This window comes from Nelumbo nucifera, chromosome 4 (genome assembly GCF_055504915.1).
Source record: "Nelumbo nucifera cultivar China Antique chromosome 4, China Antique-T2T, whole genome shotgun sequence".
In the NCBI taxonomy this organism is placed as follows: Eukaryota; Viridiplantae; Streptophyta; class Magnoliopsida; order Proteales; family Nelumbonaceae; genus Nelumbo; species Nelumbo nucifera.
In genome coordinates, this window is record NC_142652.1 from 54,797,713 (window position 1) to 54,810,327 (window position 12,615).

A 12,615-nucleotide genomic window follows, 5' to 3' on the forward strand; every position below is an offset into this window, starting at 1 on the left:
TTCTTGGCGCGAAGTACAGAAGAGTTGCATAAACGCGTTGTCTGCAATCACCATCCAAAAGTAAAATATCATTCTTCAATTTCATGGTTCTAAAGATATTTTTTGTTGTGAACTTTGTGATAAGGGTTCATCAAGTCATCCCGTTCCTCCCTTCGATATTTTTTGTTTTTCAAATAAAATAACAAAAGAAGAAGAGAAAACAAAACGAGAAAAAAAAAACCGCAAAACCCAAAACCCTACAAATCGCTACCCTTACGACCTTTCTTTCTCTGTCTCTCCTTCATTTCGGTTATTCGCTGCTTGTACATACTTTGCTCACCTGAAAAGCCGACTCCATCGTCATTCGCGGAAACTGAGAGTGGGTCTGGAGACAAGAAGATTTACAGTAATAGAATTTGCCATCTCTGCTAACTTCTTCTGGCTATTCATTTCCTCTGCACTGAATAGAATTATTAACTTCTTCTGGCTATTCATTTCCTCTGCACTGAATAGAATTATGGAGGAATGATTGACGACCACTGCATTTGGCAGGGATACTGAGTGTCTTGGCCTGAGAACGAACAAGTGAACGAACCCACTTCGGATGTCATCAACTCATCATCATCCGCTCCACAGAGTTTATCTCTAAGGTTCAGTCTTCTCTGTCTCTTTCTATGCTCTATCGTTCACCATATTCTTTTTTTTTTTTTCTTAATTCACTTTATTTCTTGCAATCTTGAAGCACAGAGAAATAAATGATGCTTTCAAGTAATAGCTCTTTGGGCATTCAATTTCTACTGATGCATCGTTGAGGGATTTCTTCCCTGTTGTACTTGCACTCTGTTCACTGCATTCCATGCGAAATCTCGAAGTGTTGATATTAAAGATAAAAGAGATTATGGGTTGTCAGTTTCAGAGGAAGTGTACTTGAATTAGTTATACCAATTCCAATATTCGATAAAACTCAATACGTCGTCTCGTTTTCTCCTATCTGTTCTTAAGATTGTGAGGCATGGGATAGGGGGCATATATCTTTTAGAAAGTTTAGAGGTGTCTTTAAATATTGCAAACTTGAGTGATGGAGGTCATGATGTAGATATAGCTAAGGGGTTTTGTGACGGTCAAAAAAAGTGATAATGCTAAGGGGCTTTTTTATATTTAAGGTTTGTAACCATGGAATAATCTGATAAATGTGTTTTAGGTTTTTTTTTCTTTTCCTTCCCTTTTTAATCATTTAATGTTTGCAAATACTGATTTCACTTTCTGTTGAGGATTCGTAGTTGGGCTCATGGGAAATGATGACGTTGCAAAGATGAAGCAAAAACATGGATCAAAGAGGAAGACGCAGTTTCAACTTGAATCCTTGGAGAACTTTTATTCAGGTATCATCACTCCCTTGTTTTTTCAATTAAACTCATCCGTACAAGAAAAGAAATCTGTTTGGTTATTGGTTTTGAGATAATTGTGTACCATTTGGAATATATATACACACACACACACACATATATGTATGTATGTATGCATATATATCCATTTGGAATATATATACTTGTGTACCATTTTGAGATACTTGTGTACACAAGAACAGAGGTACTTGTGTACCTCTGCTTACCATTTGGTATATATTCTTTTTTGTTTCTTTAAGTTTCTAAGAGTAAGAGGAAATATCTGCTTACTAACGCTATTTTTCTTTCTGCAACTTTTGGATTATAACTTATTTTGATTCTTTAACCAATTGGTAAGCAGAGGAACAATACCCCACACAAGCAGTGATGGAGGATTATGCTACTGCACTGAACTTGACATATAAGCAGGTCCGAGGATGGTTTGTTGAGAGGCGTAGGAAGGATAAAAGGGAAAATGAGGTATGTCCAACCAGTAAGAAATGTTTGAAGAACATCTGTGGAAGTAATTGTAGCACAGGGTCTTTTGGTTCAGAGTGTGAAAGCTCCATCATGTTCAAGAATAGGACAATTGAGTTTCTGTGGTCAAACCAATTCAACATTAATAGGTTATAATCTACTAATCACCATGTTGTGCAGGAATCTGGGGAGGCCTCAACAGTTAAGGTGAGAAGCTCTATGGTGAGAAGAAAGACTAACAAGTTAAAGAGAAAACTTTATTGTCTCCAAGATATATTTCCTTCAGATTACATTTTGAAGAAGGTATTCCGTAAAGATGGTCCTCCTCTTGGTTCGGAGTTTGATGCTCTTCCTGCAGGAGCCTTTCACCATTGTAAAGGTATGCTGCACACTTCTGCTCTGTTGGCTTTTTATTGTGAAGATGCGTGTCCTACTTCCTGTGGTGCACTCTAGATTTATCATGACATGTTATGTGAAATTAACTAGCAGACAGTTGAGGTCAACATCCTTAAAATTGTTGATTGTTCCATAAAAGAAAAGAGACCTATTGGTGGATTCTCTAGATCACTGTTAGCTTGTTCTCTGGAATCCTTGACATATGTGATATGGTGATGCCTACCTGTGGGAAGCAAATTTGTTGTTTTTAGTGTTTTATTTTTTAATAACTCATTGCTTTTCCTTTCCTCCTTTAGATAACAAATGATATAAAGTGCCACTTAACTTTTTCTTACAACTGATTATCTTTGGTAATCAGTTCTTCTTGAAGCAACATTTTTTTTTTGTCTTCTTAGAAAATAGAAGTAATGCATTTCTTTTTTCCTTATTTTTTTACATTTTTAATGTGTCGTTTTTTTTCACATATTTTGTTCTGTACTCTATATTACAACAAACTTAAAAGTTCACGTGTTCTAAATGTTATGCTCAGATTCCAGAAATTCTCATCCTGCTTGCCGAGACAACCAAAGAGCACTCAAAAAGAGAAAGGTAGCAAAATGAATTTCTGATAGTTTAATCATTTATAACTGTTATTTTAATTGGTTCTGCATTTGATTTCATTAAGGGGTCATTTTTTTGGTTCAATGGTAGCATGTAAACATGAGTTTGAGTCTGAGAGCAGCCACTTTCTGCAAAAAATGCCAAAAGGTTAGGTCTGTATTCACCCCTCCGAAGACCTCAAATGGCTAGAACCATTGCTGGGTAATGGTCTTTCTATTATTTGATTTCAATCACAGTATCCCTCCATATTCTTAGTGATGTTCTGAAGGAGGCGTATACATATGTAGCGGTTACTTGGTGGCATTCTACCATATGATTTTAGTAAGCATCAAGTTGGTTGGTTGTACTTTATTTTTGGAGTCTAGATACGAATTAGTTCTTGAAGTCATTTTAAGATATTAGCTGGTGAGTATTGGCAGAGTAAACAGAACCTTAGCAATCCAAATTGTATAGTATTTCACATAGCAATTCTAAAAAGTAAAACCCAATCAAGTTTTAGAATATAATGGAATCCGGGTTCTGTATTGGTGCTCATTAGGTGTAGAAATTGCCACTTTTTAAGTTTAGAAGCATTAGGCTGCCCATCATAGAACTGTGTTATTTATCCCATGTTGAAATTGTCGAGGGTAGGCTTCTTCTGGTTCAGAAGTTTTGTTGGAGTTGTTTTTTTTTGATAGATAAGTTTTGTTGAAGTTATTGTAGGGCAATTGGGCAGAAGGAGATTTGAAACTAACAAGAATAAACCAGTTTACCAGTGAAAGAGGATAAATTTAAGAGTAGATGTTCATTGAACTCAATAAAACCAAAAGGCCACTGATAAAGTAAAGCAAAAGGCATGGCAGAAGCAAGGGGTACCTAGAACACATATGTTTTGGGCTCAAATATAATCTTGAATTGGGACAGCTTCTAAAGCTGGTTTTCTTTCATGAGTTCTTGTTGTAACCTGATTTCTTCTAATTAATGAAATCTTTTTTCTGTGTTGCCGATACAAAAAAAAGGCATAGATTCAGGGTAGCTGGTTTGCGTGACTAAGTTTTTTTTTCAAGGTTGAAGGAAGGGTTATATGGGTTAGTACCTTGTAATAAATTAAAAGGAATCTATAAGAGGAAGAAAAAGGGAAGTTAAAGCAGATTACGTTACGTGAAGGGGAAGATGGTGGTGCCCATGTAAGAGAGGTAGAGGAGAGTTGACCTTGAAAAAATTGTTGAAACAGGGGTTCATGTAAGCAAAGCGTTAGGGCTTCTCGTTTGAGAGGGGAAGAATTCACAAGAAAAATGTTCCTGGATTTGGAAAAGTGGTATCCTGTGGAAATTGATTAAACTGGGGCAGAGTTGGTTTCTTATTTGGTTCTGGGTGGAATGGTTTGGGTATTGATGGTGGGCATAAATTGTTTTTTTGGGTAGTAATGGCACTTAGGGGTTATAAGGGTTGTAAGGGGATTTTCTACTTGCTTGGGGGCAGTGATTTAAACAGTGCGTCTCGGGCATGCCTAGGCACATAGGTGAGGCACATTTTAGGGTATGCGCCTTGCCTAGGTCCTGGTGCAACACTTTCAAAAGGTGCATGCCTGGTGTGTGTAAGTGTGCACCTAGTGTGCCTTTTGAAAATTTGTGCATTTTCTTTTTGTTTTTTATGCCTAGCAGCTGGGCCAGGGGCTCTGCCCTAGGACCCCTGACCAAGCCCCTTGAGGCACTTAAAAAATATTTCTCTGCCCCCAAAGAAGTCCGAAAACCCCATATTAGCTAATGTTGTTTATTCATTCATCCTAATAAAGATACTTTTAAAAGAGAGACACTTAAAGTTATAAAACCTTTTTTTTTGTAAGGATTAAGAATTTAAGACCTGGATATGTGGAGATGTTCAGAAATATTTCCTTTTCTAATCTGTTCTCTCAAGAGTGTTACTAGGCTAAAGGTTGAATTGTTATTTTCTGGTATACTTTTTGTCTGATATAAGGGTGTACCATTTCTCATTGTATAGTTTCTTGGGGATCTTGTCTGTTGTATCTTTTGAAGTTTCCCTTCAGTGAAATATACTTTACCTTCAAAAAATAATTAAATGAGAGTAAGAAAAATGTCACGTAGAACTGTCCCTCATTATGTTACCTGGATATGGTAGAAGATACAAAATTTACAGTAAAAAATGAAGTACTTGACATGATAGGGCACCCTTGTATGGGTATTTGGGTATTAAATACTAGGGATGTAGGAATTTAAAAGACACTTAAAGTTATAAAAACAACCATACATTCCATTTGTTGCCAGATGATCATATCCTATTAGGGGAGTCTGTGCAATAATAGGGGTGTAGGAATTGGATAGCAGTTGTCTGAGGGATAGGGGATAAGGACATATTTGGTGATTCTCATTAGCACTCAGCTTGGTTGGAAACCCTAAGGGTGACATCTGGTATGAAGGAAGCCACCAAGGGATGTGGTCTTCAGGTAAAAATGGAGTTTTAGAGGGCAGTACTGAAGGTTTGGAAATTGTGTTGGACGAAGTGCATAAAAGTGTATGGGAGATCTCCTTTGGAACCTGTAATACCATACTGGTTGATTAATTCTTCCCTGGGAATTTGCATAAGCTCAGAGGTTTTTTTTATATATATTTGGGGGGGGGGAGTGGTGGCAGCTGTTCATAGGCCATACTGATGATGCAATCTTAGTTTTCTTTGGGCTGATGGGACCAAGAGGTTCAATTGGAGCAGAGGTTTTGATGCTTACATGGACTTGGATTTATGATCTGTTTGGGTTTTAACAGGGACTTGGTTTTAACAGAGTTGAGGTAGAGGATGATTTGCAGATACTCATTGGTTGGAGAAAAGATGTAAGTGATGGCTGTTAGTCATCATATCAGAGAAATGGTTTCATGTGATTTAACGTAACATATTTGTTGATGTTTGCGTATGGTTACACTTTTGGAAGTTCATGCTGATTTTGCCTTTTCCCCCGCTATGTCCTCTATTAATAAAATTCTTATAAGAAATAAGTACTCTTAATATTGAGATATACTTTGATATTGCTTGATATTTGGATACTAAAAGCTAAGAAAGATGCATCCCTCCATATTTCCTGTCCTGCTCTAATTCTATGGGTAACATCTTCCTCAATCTCTCCCTTGCTATGGATCATCAAACCAAGGTAATGGAAGAGAAAATTGAAATATCTCTTGGTCTCAAATCCTAATTCCATCCTATTATTATTAAATTTACATTGCATATCTGTTGCTGGACATGCTATGTGCGATTTATTTTTGCCCATCTTAATGCACACAGATCTCCAAGTCCTCAAATCCAGACTCTCAAATTTGCAAGAGTGCTCCAGTGAAGAAACATGGTATTGGGAAAGGCTTAATGACAGTTTGGCGTGCTACAAATCCTGATGCTAAAGGTTTGCCTGCTGGCGTCAATTTTACTGGGATAGAAACTGGTAATATACAACCAAGTTTGGCTTCTTCAAAATCCAAAAAACAAGGTAGAGAAAAAAGGTTGCAACATCAAAGGCTTCTTGAGGTAAATACTTGGTTTGATCACCTCTTTTTTGTACTTTGTCAAGGCTACTATTCCAGCAGATACTTGTTAATTTCTCATGTTTTGACCATCACTAAGGAAGTTGATGTTTTAAGAATTTTCTTCTAAGAAGCGTACTGATAGTATATTGTTTTCTTCTAGAAACAGAGAAGATTGGATAATAAACTGCAGAATAAGAAAACTTCTATGAGAAAAAGAAAGGTAAACATGGATTTTACATTTGATGCAAGCAAATGTTTTGGGGCATCAATTACTATCCTGTAGTTTTGTCTATAATTTTCAGACGGAATGCAACAAGGATGGCCATCCAAAGAGGCTACACAATGTAGAATGCAAACTTGCACTGGAAGGATTAAGGTCTTTAGAGCAGCCGAATGAATTAGCAGTGCAGGTGGATGATGAGGAACTGGAGCTTAGAGAGCTACAAGCAGGACCAAATCCACTAACATGCTGCGATCATCTGGCAACAAATGGAATACATGGTTGCTCCCTTTGCAAAGGTTTGGTTTTGCTCTCTTGCATCTTAAAGGAGAGAGTCATTCCTTCTCTTAAGATGGAAATGGGACTTTCTATCACTGACAAGAGCTATTTTATTCTCATAGATTTGCTGGCTAGGTTTCCTCCACATTCTGTGAAGATGAAGCAAGCATTCTGTATGCAACCATGGAATTCTTCACCAGAGCTTGTCAAAAAACTTTTTAAGGTTCACAGAGCATATAACTGCTTATGATCCTATCAATTCTGTTTATTGCTTCTGGAAATCCAATATATGGAATAAGATGGCATGCTTCTTATCATTATTAACTTGCTGATTTTTATTTTATAATATATAATAGAAAGGAAATTTCACTAATGAAAAAGAAATATTCTGATCAGGAACTGTTGAGGGGATCTCAATTAAACAATAAAGATAGGCTATTAACTAAGGCTACAAAGTGGGCTCAAAACTCTGATGTAGGTATGGAGATCCCTAGTTGGAACTTGGAACGTGAGAGGTTTAGGGAGTGCAAAAAGGAGAAGACTAATAAGAGAGGCCCTGAGGACGGAGAAACCAGATGTGGTGTTATTGCAAGAAACAAAGCTTTAGGAGATAGACAGGAGATGGATTAGAAGCATATGGGGTGTAAGGGGTTTAAGTTGGGTTGTTTTTGCTCCCTCATGGCGAGCCTCTGGAGGTATTCTCACCATTTGGAAAAATGAAGAATTGGAAGGCCTAGAAGAGTTAGTCGGGCAATTCTCAGTTTCAATCAAATTCAGAAGGCTGTCTGATGGTAAGGAATGGGCATTGACAAATGTTCATGTTCCAAATTCCTATAGAGATAGGGTTCACTTATGGGAGGAGCTTAGTGCAGTTAGAGGTTTGTGGGAGGGACCATGGTGTTTGGGTGGTGATTTCAATAAACAAGGTTTTTAACGGAGACAAACAATCCAAGCCGGAGAATCACCACAAGTATGGGGAAGTTCAATGAGTTTGTGGATTTATTTGTACTAAAAGAGCTCCCACTGCTATAAGCTAACTTGGTTGAATTTTCAAAAACCCCCCAATTTGCTCTAAACTAGATAGATTCCTATTCTCAGTGGACTGGGAAGTTTTGTGGGCAGATTTAATTTCCCGAGCTTTGGTGAGGTGACCTCGGATCATTGCCCTATTTTCCTAACATAAGCAACTTTGTTGGGTGGCCCCTTGTTGTTTAGGTTTGAAAACATGTGGTTGAAAGACCCCATATTTAGGCATTATGTCAGGAGAGGCTGCAGCTTGTGCCTCTCCAAGGGATCTTGTATGAGATTGTAATACCGAATCAGTTTCTGTTTTTAATAAAATTCCATTATTATTCATAAATGACCCCATATTAGGGGTGTTCATTTTTTGGTTCAAACCATAAAACCGAACTGTGGTTTGGTTCAATCTGCACTTGGAAGTGGTTTGGTCCGGTTTCATATTTTACTATTGCAGTTTACGGTTTTGGTTTATTTTGTTGGACTTTTTAACCAAACCAAACCGTAAACCGTAAACCAAAATTATATATATAATATAAATCTATACATATACAATATAATTATATAAATAAATGATGTATATAAATAAATATATAATACAATATAATATATCTAAACCACATGTATAAAATTATAAATATGTAATAAACTCATTATTTTATAATAAAATAATAAAATAAAAGTGCTAACTTTTAATTTTTAGGGTGCTATTTGCGCTTTTTAATTGGGTTAATCCCAATAGAAGCAAAAAATGTTCCAAAGTTCCCCAAATCGTATTAGAAACCGCACCAAACCATAATAAAATTGTTTGGTCTGGTTTGGTTTGGGGATTTCTCAAACTGTTATTTATTGGTTTGGTATGAGATCTTCTCTAAACCGCACAACTGGGCCATGAACACCCCTACCCATATTTGTGGAAAAGGTCAAATGTTGGTGGCAAGAGTTAGGGACTAGAGGCTTGAAGAAAGGGGTAGCTTCTTGAGGAGACTTCTGGGATAGAAAGAGAAAATAAAGGCTTGGAATAAGGAGACTAAAGAAAAAATTATTTCAAGGATTGAGGAGTTAGATAAGATAAAAGCTCTTAGAACTATGAGTAGTGAGGAAAGAGAGGAAAGGTGGAGGTTAAAGTGTGAGCTAGAAGAGGTTCTCATGAAGGAAGAGATTTCTTGGAGGCAAAAATCCAGATGTAAGTGGATCTTGGAGGGGGGTGGCAGTACTAAATTTTTTCACTTTTTATCTAGTTGGAGAAGGAAGAACTTAATCACTAGGCTAGAAGTGGGTGGCCAAGAGGTAACCAGGGAGGTGGAGATTATCAGGATTTTTGTAGATCACTTTAAGAGTGTCTATAGTCAAGGGGAGAGGAGCCTAATTTTCCCAGATCTTCAGTGGAATAGAGTGCCTGAAGTCATAGCAGCAACGATAGAGGATGTCTTTACTCTAAAAGAAATTAGAGAGGCTGTATTTTTGATGGAAAGGTCTAAAGCCCTTGGATCCAATGGTTTTTCCTTGGTCTTTTATCAGGAGTGTTGGGATCTTATCAAAGGAGATATGTTGGAAGTCTTCAATGAGTTCCATTTTGAAGGGGAAATCTCTCAAGGAATAAACTCAACTTTTATTGCCTAATACTTAAGATGGAGGCAAAACTTCCAAAGTATTTTAGACCAATAAGCCTAGTGGGGAGTCTTTACATGATCATATCCAAAGTGTTAGCAAAAGGTGTCACCTTTGGTCATCTCATAACCAATGTTTTTAAATGTGGAGGTGTGACACGAGGTGTTCCACTATGTAGAGGCGTGAGGCAGAATGTAAGAGGCGTAAGCCTCCTGAACACAAGGAGGTGTAAGGCACATGATCTCATTTTTCTTTATTTTTAATAAAATTGTGTTATATTAAGAATGAAGATGCATATCACTAGTTGAAAGAGGGGATATTTTCTTCCCTTCCCATTCCTTTTCTTTTCTTTCTCTTTTCTCTTTTTTCTTCTCTTTCTTTTTCTTTCCCTTCCCTTCCCTTCCTTGCCCTTTCCTTTCCTTTCCTTTCCTTTCCTTTCCTTTCCTTTCCTTTTTTTTCTTTCTTTCTTTATGTCTTTTTACATGAGATGTGCATAAGGTGCAAGAGGTGTACGCCTCTAGCACACCTCATGAAAAAAGCGTATGAGGCGTATGCCTCAGAGGTGTTATCGACTTTGGCATATGCCTCAGGGCGTTTTGGGGCGCCTTCCCTGGAAGCCCTCCAGGCGTATGCCTCCCACGCCTTTTAAAACACTGCTCACAACATCAAGGTGCCTTTGTCGAAGGGAGATTGATTGTAGATTAGATTTTGGTGGTGAATGAATGCATAGCAGAGAAGAGGGAAAGGTTTGGTGTGCAAGTTGGATTTAGAGAAGGCCTATGACTTTGTGGATTGGATTGGGGGAGTGGTGGAGGATGTGGATAAAGGGCTGTTTAATGGTGTGGCTAGAGATATTACTTTCCAGTGAAGAGAGGGTTGAGACAAGGGAATCCTGTATCTCCTTTCCTTTTCACTTTAAGTGCTGATGTTCTAAGTAGGATGATCATAGAGGCTAAATAGAACAACCGGTTTAGAGGCTGAAGGGTAGGGACATTTGAGGTGACAGTAAAGCTTGCTGTTTGCAAATGACATCATACTATTTGTGAAGGAAGTAACCAGGAAAGCTTAAGATAACTGTGAGAGCTCATTAGTTCCTTCGAGTCGGTCTCCATATTGAAGATAAATTGGGGAAACAGTTGTTATAACAGGGATTAATTTTGAAGGTGAAAATATGAGAATGCTAGCTGAGATTCTGGGGTGTGAGGTTAAACAATGGCCATTGGAGTATTTAGGGTTACCACTGGGTCTGGGAGGGAATCCAAAATCAGAAGCTTTTTGGAAGCCAGTAGTGGAGAGGTTCACAAAGAAGTTGGCTATGTGGAAGAGGAATTACTTATCTATAGGTGGGAGAATAACCTTGATTAGGGCAACCTTAGCAAAGTGGGAACTCCAACTTTAGAACTCCAACCTTAGTCTATTTCCTGTCTACCTTTAGAACTCCAACTAGGATAGCAGGACAATTAGAGAAATTCATGAGGGATTTCTTTGGAGCCTGGGGATGAAAAAAGAGGCCACCTAGTAAAGTGGGAAGAAGTCAATAAAAGAAAGGAGAAAAGGGGGGGGGGATCTAGGGCTGGGTAACTTAATTCAAAGAAATACTTCTCTATCAGGAAAGTGGCTTTGGAGGCTTCCGGTGGAAAGAGACAGGCTATGGCACAAGGTTATAGAAAGCATTCATGGGATGATGAATAAGGGATGGAATGCAGAGTTATCTCCTTCATCAACCTCAAGCTCTGTTTGGAAATACAAGAGGTATATCAAATCTTTATTAATCTCATTAGATATGATGTGGGTTGTGGTTCTAGAGTACTCTTTTGGGAAGATCTTTTGTAGGATCATACTCCTTTTTGTTCTCTTTTCCTTGAGCTGTATTCAGTAATTACTACAAGCTATATGCCATCCAATTTTGTCACTTTTTCTCGCTTTGGCATAAGTTGGGGTTTTGGTTTTGGAGGGGATTGAGGGACAATGAGTGTAAGTCCCTTATTTGTTTGCTAAACTTAAGTCAGCCTTCTTGGTTCAATCTTTGGAGGACACCAGAGTTTGGTCTGCCTCTTCCGATGGTATCTTTACCTGTGCTTCTTTTTTCAATTCTCTAGTGCAATCTCCAATTGGGGGAGGGAATTTCCTGGTGACGCAAATATGGAGTAAGCCCATTCCACCCAAAATTCAAGTTCTATGTTGGGAGGTTTTTCTTGGGAAAGTTAACACCTCTGACATGCTTTAAAAAAGAAGGTCTAATAAATGCCTCTCTCTCCATGTGTGTTTTCTTTGCTTCGAAAATGGTGAATCCCTATCCCATTAATTGATCCCTTGCCCTTTTGTGCTCTTTGTTTGGGAGTCTTTTTGTTGTCTCATTGGTTGTAGGTGGAGTATTCCCCACTCAAGAGGAGTCTTTTTTTTTTTTTTGACTTTTACGGTTTAAAAAGCGATTATGTTTGCTCACCAAACACTCAAAACCAATTTTTCTCCTTTTCTGTTGGCTAAAAAGGAGAAAAGTCCATGTTCAACGCAATGCCAAATGCAGCCTTAGTGCTGTTCCCTAGGGTTTGCTGATTATCCCTATGGATTGATTTGGGGGTTGTATACAAATAGAGAAACTGAATACTAACCATGGGTAACCTTCACAAAACTTTAGGCCTTTAGGGTGGTTAGGAGTAGATCCCCAAGAATTTATGGGAAGCGTGATTTGCTCCTTTTGAAGTGATAGATCTCCAAGGATACTGGGCACCTTCATCTGCCACCATATCATATGATGCTATCTTACTCTAAGTTTGAAGATGTAGACTCAGCATTTGTTTGGTATGATATTTGCTCTATTTTTGTCTTTTTATTTTACTCTAAGTTTGAAGATGTAGACAGCATTTGTTTGGTACTGATATTTGCTCTATTTTTGTCTTTTTATCTGTTATATTTCGTGATTATGATTCATATGTAATCCTTTATTGTAGTTGAAACCTCCTCACCTGTCATTTTACTCTTTTTTTAATGAAAATTTACATTATTATAAAATGAAAATTGAAGTAGCTATTGAACAATGAACTATAATTGGGGCCTTTAGGGCATCTAGAAAGTTGTCATTGGATAGGGGATATATCAAATCAGAAGTATAGACAGAAGAAGATATCTACGAAAATAAGGT

General features: G+C 37.7%; 1 protein-coding gene across 2 annotated transcripts in view; it reads left to right on the forward strand.

The window, feature by feature from the left end:
- The first annotated feature begins 202 nt into the window (after window positions 1-202).
- The window catches only part of LOC104610117 (Homeodomain-like transcriptional regulator), a 45,560-nt gene continuing 33,147 nt past the window's right edge, over window positions 203-12,615 (forward strand). The window contains exons 1-10 of one of the 2 annotated variants that reach the window (XM_010276597.3): window positions 203-385; window positions 532-629; window positions 1,260-1,361; window positions 1,726-1,844; window positions 2,022-2,220; window positions 2,767-2,825; window positions 6,111-6,347; window positions 6,507-6,566; window positions 6,649-6,865; window positions 6,968-7,068. In XM_010276597.3, coding sequence (XP_010274899.1) covers window positions 1,268-1,361; window positions 1,726-1,844; window positions 2,022-2,220; window positions 2,767-2,825; window positions 6,111-6,347; window positions 6,507-6,566; window positions 6,649-6,865; window positions 6,968-7,068 — 1,086 coding nt within the window. In that variant the 5' untranslated portion in view covers window positions 203-385; window positions 532-629; window positions 1,260-1,267. The remainder of the gene's footprint in view (window positions 386-531; window positions 630-1,259; window positions 1,362-1,725; window positions 1,845-2,021; window positions 2,221-2,766; window positions 2,826-6,110; window positions 6,348-6,506; window positions 6,567-6,648; window positions 6,866-6,967; window positions 7,069-12,615) is intronic. The other variant, XM_010276599.3, reaches the window with a different exon arrangement.